At 44.3% G+C, this 11,860-nt stretch overlaps 1 protein-coding gene and 1 long non-coding RNA gene across 2 annotated transcripts; both read right to left on the reverse strand.

Annotated features, from left to right (window-relative positions):
• Positions 1-19: 19 nt before the first annotated feature.
• LOC135898168 (uncharacterized) lies at positions 20-2,751 on the reverse strand. The gene is made up of 3 exons (XR_010563276.2): positions 2,621-2,751; positions 2,467-2,538; positions 20-503 (listed from the first exon to the last, which is right to left on the reverse strand). It is a non-coding gene; the product is annotated as an uncharacterized lncRNA (long non-coding RNA).
• Positions 2,752-4,475: 1,724 nt separating this feature from the next.
• On the reverse strand, positions 4,476-11,490 carry LOC135898081 (uncharacterized). The gene is made up of 5 exons (XM_065426825.1): positions 11,351-11,490; positions 8,704-8,765; positions 7,388-7,492; positions 4,894-4,920; positions 4,476-4,764 (listed from the first exon to the last, which is right to left on the reverse strand). The coding sequence occupies exons 1-5, from the start codon at positions 11,454-11,456 to the stop codon at positions 4,687-4,689; spliced, it is 378 nt and encodes a 125-aa protein (XP_065282897.1). The 5' UTR covers positions 11,457-11,490; the 3' UTR covers positions 4,476-4,686.
• Between the last annotated feature and the right edge of the window lie 370 nt (positions 11,491-11,860).

The following is an 11,860-nucleotide window of genomic DNA, read 5'->3' on the forward strand; positions in this document are numbered from 1 at the left end:
CAAAGACGATGTTTTTAATATGCTCATAAATCAACGTGTTTACCATAAAAGGAATGTTTGACTTAACAAACCGCTAAGTGTTTTTTTTTATATGATGCTATACGTACATTGGCCGTTACGTATCTCCATCGGCCATCATTTCTGCACGAGTGCGACTATTTTTCGCGTGACACTGTTACGCCGGAAGGGAACGTTCGAGCACTATACGCCAGGCTTCGTGGCTCTTACTGAACCGCGGTGAAGCCGGTGTAAACAGAAACCGCGTTAGCTTTCTTTCTACCAATTTATTTAGCAGCTTGTCGTCATATATATGAGAATGTGAAGAACAAGGAGCAAGAAAAGCTACGGATAGTCCTGGATCTCCCGCATGCCTTTGAATTCTTCTTGGGGCAGGCCAGTTATGTAGTCCTTGACGTACTTTGGTATAAGCTTAGCTACCAAAGACCTGAGATATTCCTTTCCAGTATTCAGCAGAACTCTCCGGTCCAGGCAACTTGCAGGCTCTGGAAGCGAAGCGAAAAAGAAAACGTTACGACCTCGAATTGGAGGCGACTTGAGGGCACTTGTCGCGACTGCGTTCCGTCTTTTGCACCGAAATTGGCTTTTTATATTTATTGGCATAATGGCTTCGCTGCGAGGAAGGAGCTTTATTATCCAACGAATCGAACGCTGAAATGGAAACCAGTAGCTGGTAACACTATAGCTTCTGATACTGCACGACAGTCTGACGTAAATTCATTGGTAGCCAACGTTAAAACAGTATACGTTAATTGGAACAAGGTTGCCATAAACGGGAGGGATTTATATGCAAAGGAATGGGATGCATATCTCATTGTCGCTAAGCGTCATGGGCTCTGGGCAACTACTACTACTATCCGCAGCAACAGCGGAGCTACGTCAGGCGTTGTATTGGAAAGTTACGAACTAATTCTTGCCGCGTGGGATCATTTAACGCGCACACAAATCTCAGTTGGCGAGCGCTTTCGCAGTTTGCATGTCATCATCGAAATATGTAAGGCTCGGCGACAACATAAACAACAAATAGAACCAGCGATAGCATTGCAGAAACTTTCGACCGATACAGTAAGCCTTGCGTTGCGCCGGGCGATAACTTTTGACATTTGTTAGCTGGTGAAAGACGGTCACTGGGAAAGATAAATAAGTGCACGGGGAAATATGATTAGCAACTCGCGATATAGTAAAGTGTATATGCGTGTACTTTCTAGATTTCTCAAAATAGCGAATAAAAAGAGAAAAGAAAAAAAAACTATGCCTGAAGCTTCAATGCCTCATATTGCATTCTCAAGGGATAGAAAGAGAGAGTTTAACGAAAATATGCTGAAGATGTCAGTCCCGCTATATGCATGCAGAGTTTGCTATTTCGGATGAAGTGGTTAAGTTGACTTGAAGAGATTAAAAATATATGCAAAAGAAAAAGAATGCGTGCTGCGTCACTGGCGCCGCCATATACCACCGCGCAGTTAGCATACATATATATATATATATATATATATATATATATATATATATATATATATATATATATATATATATATATATATATATATATATATATATATATATATAAACGAGAAGAAAGGGGGTTAACCGAGGGACCCGATATTTATTAGTCATATAATGAGAAGCCAACAAACACTGACACCAAGTACAACATAGGGGAAATTGCATGTGCTTAATAAATGAAATAAAGTAATGATAAATTAATGGAAATTAAAGTGGATGAAAAAACAACTTGCCGCAGGTGGGAACCGAACCCACAACCTTCGCATGTCGCGTGCGATGCTCTACCAATGCTCTACACTCCCAGGGTTTACATAGTACACATACATAGTACACATACATACATACATACACATAGTATACATAGTTCACGAGTACACATACATACCCAAGAAAGTGGATGGGGAATCGCTGCCGCGGTAGCTCAATTGGTAGAGCATCGCACGCGACATGCGAAGGTTGTGGGTTCGGTTCCCACCTGCGGCAAGTTGTTTTTTCATCCACTTTAATTTCCATTAATTTATCATTACTTTATTTCATTTATTAAGCACATGCAATTTCCCCTATGTTGTACTTGGTGTCAGTGTTTGTTGGCTTCTCATTATATATATATATATATATATATATATATATATATATATATATATATATATGAATGCATTCGAGTACCGAATGCATTCTCGAAGCGTCTGGTACATAGATAAGCCAGCTCAACGATGGCAGAACAATAAAGAAAGTATTAACAGCACCGTGATAAAGGCGGGTACCATTGAGAAGGGATGACAAATGATGAAGCGTACACACACACGTGTGATATGCAAAAAAAAGGGGGGAGGGGAGAGTGCGAATGATAAGAAGCATTCTCGTCGTTAAATCTGCCACCCGACATCGTCTCATATTTTTTTTTTCTGGCGCCTTCACGGTGCGTACACGTTTAGCGCTTACCTTGAGAGCGAACCAGCTCGCCTGCAAGCAACAGCAAGACGTAGCAGGACAACAGGTTTCTCATGGCGGCTTCTGTAAAGAAAAATAAAAAAAGAGCCTGTTTAGCTCACGATCACTTTCACGTAATGTTTGCTAACAAGATCGTCATTCCTACCTTATATGAGCCAACGATCCTTTTGTACCCACGAAGCTCGCTGCAACGACGAATGCGCGGATATGCGGGTCACATTCTTTACACACCCAAGCGTGGGGCGCGACTAAGAGGACACCTCTACCGGAAGTCTCAGACATCCGCGCCTGCGAGATTAGTCGGTTCCGGCCACGCACGTTACATTCTTTCTGGTGTACAATAACTTCAGCAAGTTCGACTCATACAGGAAAGCTCAAATTCCAAGAATAAGTTTTGTCAGGAGCAATTAAGTTCGCGTCATCATTTTTCCCAGCCGCATCACACGTCGTGATAGCTGCGTGGTACGTATATTGGGCCTGATCAATAAACACCGCGGCAGGCAGACCTGCGCTCATGGTTCGAACGAGGTGGATAAATTCGACTAAATCCCAGCGGTCCAGTCAAGGAACGGCTTTTTATTGCGATAGCCATTACATGAACCCTCCAAGCGAATTTCCGTCGTCGTCGACGGCATTTCCGTGAGGTTCCGCGTATATTTAGTTTTAACTTTGCTACATGCTATGTCATGCTATAAGCCATACTGTACATGTGGTTTATATTGCTACGCTAAACTATTACTAAAGTTGCTCATAGCAGGTATATTACGTTCGTGACTAATTTATTCCTCAGCAATTTGAAAATGGCAGTCCGCAAACAAATTTCATGAAACAACACTCACAACACACGCCTTTCATCTTAAAATCTTCTCAAACTAGCGAACGTTAAAAGTGCCAAGCAATATCAGTGCTCAAACCTGTATGTGATGTAATTTTACTAGCGCGGATTTTTACGGGCAGCATAGCGGCGCCTGTGCGGTATCTTACAGGCGCGAAATGGCGTGGTAAAGCTTTTCAGGGCGCAAGAAATTTCGGCGCACCCGCATTAGTCGGGCCGGAGTACAGTTAGAACACCGTCTCAGAAGGTCAAGCGCAACGCTAAACCTTGCTATCTCGCAGTCAGCGCTTCACTCTCCGGCGAATATGGCAATGTGTGTGTATTTTTTTTAACGCGTTAGCATTAGGGGTGTCAAAGTGAAACAAAAAAAAGCGTACGTGTGCGAAATGTGGGGAGCCGGTCACGTGGTGGAGGTATATGCACACATATAATGCAACTGGTGCACGGTAGTCTGCTCCGGACCAATGTAAGGTGCACTTCGCTCCTCGAAGAGCCAGGACGTGTGTGGAGTGATCTCCTGAGCAGCATGTTGCAGTGTGGTGAACGTGGTTTAAATGATGGGTTCGACAACTCAGAGGTGCGACGTAACGCTAAGGTATTCCTTTCACATTTACCTCTAAAGCGCCACTGAATTTTTCTTCCTACCCACGGAACAGTGCTGCGAAGTAGACGTGGAACTGTCCGCTAAATTTTCAGTTGTGGCCAAAACCTTAGATTGGGATCCTCTGTGCTAACTTCCCCTTCTGCAATTTTGCTCACCACAACGACCAATTTCAACGAGCAGTTTTCAACGTAACTTCAATGACGTATTTAGCAGCATACAGTGTGTCTTAGGAGGAAGTTCAATAAATGTGGTCACGAGAGTGGCTGGGTTACTGGAACATCTCTGATGAAAGAAGGCATGCACTCTGAATTGTGACGCTCCGCATAAAGGCCAAAAGCCCCTTGAAGACCATGCTTTAAATAAATAGCACTGTTTCTTGACCTCGCCTTTAAGTAACGCATATCTGTACCTTTGTGCATGTAACGGCATGGCTCGAAGCACATGCGCCTTTTCTTCTATAGGAAGAACTGATTAGTCATGCCGAATCCTCTGGCATACATAACGACCGCTTATAGATGGCGCGTGAGTAAACGTGATCCGACAGCAATAATACAGACGGCATAGGTTTTAGAAACATGTTTAATGTGCGTGAAGGCAACCATTACTGTTCGCGAATTTGAGAAATCGCAACGAAGAAATTCAGAATAGAGCTGGGAAACAACGCACCAACCGTGTGTCTAACTTTTGTTGTTTTCCGGGAAGCTCTCACCGCTCAAATGAAAGTAAAGCAAAGCAAAGATGAGCCAGAACTATTTAACTTTCGGGCTTAGTTCTACGCGAAGCCGAATTCTTTGTTGACGCCGGAGAGGCAATTTTTCACGGCTGTGTTGGTTCGCTCTTGGTCTTCTTCCTGTAGAAAAAAAAAATAAGAAAAAAGTGAAGGGAGGGGGGGGGAGGGGTTGGAGACGGAGTGGAAGTGAAATAGATACACATACAGGAAAAAAAGCAAGAAAGTCCTATTTACAAATTTTTTACTCACCTTAAGCTCACTAAGGAATTCCTCGTACTGAAATGCAAAGAATGAAGGGATTGTAAAACAATTTGAAAAACATATTCTGTATACTAGCATCAGAAACAGGCGCGTGCGTGATGAGAGCTTAGAGATTCCTGGTCTGCTACTGTTCAAATAATGTGACGGATATAATATATCGGTCTTAATGTAATCCAGTATTTTATCGAGATAGCGCCGCGTAAGATGTAAAGACAACAAATTATGGGGTTTTACGTGCCAAAACCATTTTCTGATCATGAGGCACGCTGTAGTGGAGGACTGCGGAAATTTTGACTACCTGGAGTTCTTTAACGTGCACCTAAATCTAAGTTCACGGATCTTTTCGCCCTCGTCGAAATGCGGCCGCCGAGGCCGGTATTCAATCCCGCGACCTCGTACTCAGCAGCTCAACACCATAGCCGCTGAGCAACGACGGTGGGTATGTAAATCCTACAGTTGACAATGGACAGCTAAGTACGGTCATGGATGGCTCAATTACGAGCCGCAAGGTGCAGAGAGTTTTGTGAACACATTTTAACTTCGAAGCAATGTTTGTCTCATACGGGGAATTTTGGTAGTAGGCGTGGTGGCTCGGTGGGTAAGTATGTATAAGCTCTTGACGAGCAACCCTTAAAAAAAAAAGGGGGGGGGGGGATTTATGCACATCGAACCTGCGTGTTGGAATGTACGGGAAGCGATGCTTTGGTGAAGCTGGTGATTAAACGCCACACAACCAAATACAATGCGTACGATCGTGCTTGTTTTAATGTCACGCAATGCGTAAATACCATGCGATATTTAGCACTGCATAAGTCCCAACTTTAACCTCAGGCAATGTTTATGTTTATGCACTATACTATTCACAAGCTACGCCGATATGCAAACACAGAATCGGCCGGATGCACAGGGTGGTATGTCGACGCAGCGATGGCACGAGGGCGGAAGCGATGCATGATGCTTGTCGAATGAAGAATGGTGAAGAGCGGCGTACGGGGGCACGGAACGCAGTGCGATACATATCTGAATACTAAAAGTGCGTTAATGTTCTAAATATTGAATACGAATCGAAGTCACTACCATTCGTTTTGTATTCGATTTGAGAATTCAATATTCGAAGTTGTCACATATTCGCTTCTTTTCGAACATAAGGAATGGTCACATCTCTTTGTGTGTACGCGGAGAAAGACAGACGCAAGCGCTGACTATTCCAAATGTTTAGGCTGCGGGGGAACCACGCGGTTGCTTCGCAGAGACTCCAGTTGCTGAGCAAACGCGAAGAGTAGCTATAACTATAACTAGTAGCTATAACTCCTGCTCAATAATTTTCAGTCGTTCAACTCGGTATCCTCTCCTTTAGGCAGCTTAACATTTGTTTTCTCTATTACAATAAAACAGCTTCTTATGTGAACGCTCTCACCCCTTTACACCCCTTTAGTACGATGTGCAGTGCTGCAGTGTTACACCTTACTCCTGCGACGAACACAATACTATATGTGCTGTCCATATGTTTCGTTAGTGTCATTGTGATTGTGCGCGAGATAATATCAGCTTTCAGTTGTCTCTCATTTACAAGCTCCTCAGTTGACCGGGACGTCTGCTTTTGAACGATAATCCGTGTTTCAAGTAATGTAAATGAGCCATATATATATATTTTTTTGGAAACAGACTCCAGGCAGATTTCATGTCCCACAGTCCTTTGAACTTTTCTGCGAAATACTTTACTTTTGTAGGTTGTATTTCGTGCGCGTGATAAGTCTAGTGTGTCCTGTGTGTATCATTTCATTTAACATCGATTCCTTCTGAATAGCATGGCTTGCCGTCAGGCAAAACTAACCAGTTTTCAATCTATCCATTTCCTGGTCCAATCGATTCCCCCTCCCTACCTCTCCAGCCTTGATACGTGGGATAAAAGAAAATCGATGTACCCTGTTTTCGCACGCGCTCATTCAAGGTACTTGAGCGTTTATTAAAACAGAGGGTTAGCTTCGCTGTGGGTCGCAAGGTGCGTGTTCTTCGAAAAATCACAACAGCATTTCCATCGGAGCAAGGACCGCTGTCGTCTTTCACGTCGTCGTTGTCCCTGTCAACGCGATCGCTTTTCTCGGTAGCATATGAGAATTTGATTTCGCTTACGATTATTAGTTCTATTCGTGCCGTATTTCTACTTTCGTCATCCTCTACAGTAGTTCAATTAGATCAACCTGCGATCACGAACGCTTACTGTATATTCTTGTACACAGCGCTCTGCCCATACCGCTCTCTATGGCCAACGAAGCTCACGCTATACTTCAGAACTCTTGAATTTCACTAATCCAGTTAACTTCCTCACCCACCCACCCTCCTCCTGCCACGCCTCCTCTTCCCACCCAATTACGCTCCTTTAATTCCCTAAGTGTCTGCTCTATTATCTAGCATAGTGCACTAAGTTGTTCTCGGCCAATTTCGCCTCGTGAGTGCAACGGAATTTACCAAATTTACGCACCATGACAAGTCCCGCCTGCCGGTTGGCCTTGCACATCAAATCAGCGACTTCGTGAACCTCTAGGCCTGGAGTGCGGTTCAGAATGGCCTCAACCTTAGCTTTTACCTAGGAAGTGAAAGAAAACGAGGAATAAATTCAATCGCAAGATTACCATTTATCGATATGGGTCTGCATTGGCAGAGCGAATTGGCGCCGGATTCAAATTGCCAAGCGAGACGAAAAACAGGTTCGAAATGCAAGACACTTTATTGTCCTGCTTAAAGACTGACGTTGAGATATTCGCCTTCCCGCGCCTCTCACTGCAAGCGCGAATTTGTCTGGTGGAGGGAGTATACAGCGCAACGATAACAATAGGGACAAAAAAAATAAAGGAGACACGGACAAGTGCTGACCGTGCCTACTTTTTTTTTTTTGTCCCTCTTGTTACCGTTGTGCTGTACGCCCTCGAAGATGACTCACCAATTAGCTCAAGCAACCACTTGGCTGGTGAGCTCAGCACCTTCACTCTTACACGCGGTTACTAAAAAAGAAAGGTACCTCGTAGTGGCGTATTAGATGGAATCCCTCAAACAATAGGAAAGTCAATTTTTACAGACACCGAAGGTCAAATATAGGTAGTATTCAACGTTCCAAAGCTTTACTATACTCGAGTATGAGGGACATGGAACTGGAGTGCTGTGGAATAATATTTGGTAGCGTGCGCTGCCCTCTTAATACCGCCATTTGGGATATTTGAGAATATGTGGATTTGAGAGTTAAGGAGAATTACTTGTCATCGTGTAGTGCGTAAATAAGTATGTATGTTCGATTATGTTGTCGCTTCATAACTATGCACGTATTCCTGACCATCCAAGGTTGTATGACAGCAGCCTGTCGTGATGTTTTGGAACTTGCATGAAAAAAAAAAAAGTCGCATAATCCGGAATGGTACTTAAATAGCAAAGCATTTCGTCACTTGAATTCATTCCTCGATACTGCATTTATCCGTTTGCTCAGGTGAGAATGTACAGAATAACCGAAGCGTCTGGTCAAAATAACAATTTGGTGTTTTGTTATTTAAATTTACAACTGCTCCCATGTTACGATGGCTGAGAGACTCAGTATCGTGCGCACGGGTACTCTAACGCCGCCACTCTAGTGCTATGCGTATCAGCTGTGCTTATATGCGTGTAACCGCTATGCTTAGCAGCTGCACACAGCGAACACAACATAACCCACAAAGGTTTGCTAGTCAAGCCGATGGACCTTTACGTCCATCATTCTTCAGGCCAATAAGGCAAATAAGAATAAGAAAAGTCACAAAAGTACAAGCTTACGTCATCCGGCATCGACTTCATTAGGCAGTGGAACATCGCTTCGAGGTGGGTTCCCGGGTAAACTGCGGTAGACGTGAACACAACGCTTTCCACACGCCGAAAATTCTTCATTCATTTCGTTCTGTGACTTGTGACAGCTAAACTGAGGGCCCAGTATTTTGATGAAGAGTTAAAAAATGAGGTCTCGCCTTTAAGACGAGCACTCCGGGCGCAGAGCTAAGTAATCCAGCATTCTTCAAGCTCAATTAGCAGAACACGCGTACCGCGCAGGCAATGCAAGAGTGCCAATGCGCGTATAGGTCTCTAAACCGCTCGAACACATGGCATGCGCGCTGTTTAGAGACAAAAGGTAAATGAAAGCACGCGCGAATTACAAGTTCGGACGTTACGTCACACAGCATTCGCATTAAAAGACGTGCTATAGAAGCAAGATGATTGCACTAATCGCCGCCCACGTTCCCTATTACAAAGTAAAGGCTGTCATCTTCCAGGTGAGCGGTTTTTTGTAGGCAGGTCCGTATAAGGTCATAGAAATCTGCAGAATTTTGGCTGGGGTGTCTTTGCTTCTAAATATACCTTTGCCTATTCTCCGGGGTTCTTTTTCCCCTGGGAATCTTACTTTTAAGTGGGCCTTTGTTTAGATGCTATACAGAGGATGACGTGCTTTGCGCCCGTTTAACCACCGCTTAAACTTCCACTCAAGTGGGATCATAGTGGCTGTTACAAAAGTCATGATGGGGGAACGTAAGTTTTTTTTTGTCATCAATGGTTGGCCCATGTCACTGGGACGGCACGTAACATAATTAAGGTTTGCCGTTTCGCAATGCCATCCGTGCACTTGCACGCAATGCGCATGCGCCGCCCAGCCACGAACAAGAAGTGCAGTACAACCTGAAAATGAATGTTTTACAATAAAACGAATTCGCGGTAAGTACGTGTCATTATTCATTGGCCTGTGGCTATGGAGTAAAATAAACAGGAGCACCGACTCGCCTGATCAGGCGTTCCGACTTTTGGAATATTTGGTTCCAACTTGTGTCCCGGCGAGCAGGCTGATCGTGAGAGATAGTGAAGTGGGTAAGTAAGATTAATTTTAAGCAGCGCGCGAGCGCACGTGGAAGGCCACGAAAGATCACAGGACGGACGGGCACGCTGGTTATTGAACGAAGGTTTAAGAAAAGCGTGCTATGATGAAACAAATCGAAAAAAGAAAGATACCCTTAAGGTGACATGAATCATGTTGTCAGTAGAAGCGATTTCTTCTCTTGACGGCCCTAACGAAGGGTGTGCGGAACTGCATGGCTAACGTACATTCCTTCACACTTTACAATCTAACTGATTCAGTAATTTGAGACGTGCGCTTATCGCAATGTTTCTTGATTACCGACGTTCTATCAAAAGACGGCACGCGTCTACGCTGATGACAATGACTAGAGGGGTGAGGGCATGTTACACTTTTGAGACAATTCGCGTGTCTTCGCAAACTGACGTAAATGTAGACTGCCGTCAATGTATAGTCCCGATGCAAGAAAGTTAAGAAAACCAGGGAAGCCATCGAATAGACTGCGTTACACCATCAAGAGGTCTGTGAATTTCAGATATACGTGAGCTGACATTATATGTACAGGTTTTACCTTATTATTGATTGTCCTAATAGGTAGAACAGATGTGCGCTCACTGGCACTTAATTGTCGGTCGAAATTTCATGCCATTACGCTACCTATTTGGGATAACGCACCAACGTTGAAATCCAATGGAAGAGAGAAAGAAAACTTAATTTTAAGAAGTTACCTGTCTGATAGATGTAACCATATATATATATATATAGTTTGCGCTGACTTTGCGGAGTCTTTCAGCGCAACCGCCCGATACTCTATAGATATTAGGGCATATAGACGCACGCACGAGAAAACAGCAACCTTACTGATCTGTTTGCCTCACACAAGAGCTTTGAGATGTCGCATATATGGCAACGCTTTGTTTCCCTCGAGCAAGAGTGTGCCAGTTTCCCCCATCTCTCTCGTGGCAGCTGTAGCTTTTTGAATCGTTGTGCCATTGCGGAGCGTTCAGGAGATGCCCATTCTGCACAGCACACTATCTTCGGGATCGCATTGCAGAGCCAGAGTGAAGTGCTGTCTTCATTGTCACAATTTCATCAATGATCGTCGCGTCGACGCGGCTTCGCACATAGACGTTGTCGCAAGTGTCGCGTAGTCCAGATTAAGTTATGCGGCAGCCCACGTTGCATGCAATGTGCCCCAAATTCTTGCTGAGAAGCTTACGTCATTAACATTTTCTTCTCTATAGCTCCCTGAGTTCCTCCTAATGTGTTTATGTCAAGACAATCTATCGTGAAACCTTCACTAAATATCAACGACATCCACAGACAGTATAACTGATACATAAAGAACTACACACCATGCTTTCCGAACGTGTATATGCGACTGCCGTCAGAATGTTTCCTTCTCTAATACTGTGCTTGTCAGTTAAATCAGAACTGCCGAATCACTGAAAAGCGACGTGGACGAGCGACAATGCGTGCCGAACTATCTATACGCGGAGCAGTATGCGCATCAGGTCTTTTTCAAGTTTTCCGTGCTGTTTGGAATACAACGACATCGCTAGCGCACGATCCGGAGACACTCACCACATGGGTCGTAGGCGCACACATATTGGCGCAGAAACCTCCATGGTGCCGAGCAAAGGCAGAGCAACGCCAGGAGCAAGGCGCACGGCCGTTGCGTGGCCCGCATGCCTGCTGACTCGGCAGGATGACGCAACTTTGGGTTGAATGGCGCGACCATGCAGTGGAACCGCAGGCGTGCTAAACCTTGAAGTATGGCATGCTCTCTAGTTTTACTTTCTTTCAATAAACCGCCGCCACTCGCCTTCCCCTCGTCCCCCTCACAACCACACCATTTCCTGCCGTCTAATGACCGCAACTGCTAGTTTATAGATCAGCTAGGTAGCCTTTTGATTTTGCTTGTTCATCTGTAAATACTAAGGGGTCACTGTTGCGAAACCCATGGCTTACTTTGTTTTTCTTTCACCGTTAATGACCTTCTGCAGCGCCATGGAATAGCTTTTTTTTTTACTCGTGGCTGAAAAAATACTGCTAATGAAATCGTCAGGCTGGACCTCTTTTATTTTTCTTGCG

This window comes from Dermacentor albipictus, chromosome 3, assembly GCF_038994185.2.
Source record: "Dermacentor albipictus isolate Rhodes 1998 colony chromosome 3, USDA_Dalb.pri_finalv2, whole genome shotgun sequence".
In the NCBI taxonomy this organism is placed as follows: domain Eukaryota; kingdom Metazoa; phylum Arthropoda; class Arachnida; order Ixodida; family Ixodidae; genus Dermacentor; species Dermacentor albipictus.

Excerpts from the sequence above, each read along its gene's own strand:
- LOC135898081 (XM_065426825.1), bottom strand. The coding sequence starts at position 11,456 with ATGCGGGCCACGCAACGGCCGTGCGCCTTGCTCCTGGCGTTGCTCTGC. Across the intron at positions 8,766-11,350 it reads GTGCGCCTACGACCCATGTG|TTTACCCGGGAACCCACCTC; the intron begins GTGAGTGTCTCC and ends CGTCTACCGCAG. Across the intron at positions 4,765-4,893 it reads AATTCCTTAGTGAGCTTAAG|GAAGAAGACCAAGAGCGAAC; the intron begins GTGAGTAAAAAA and ends TTTTTTCTACAG.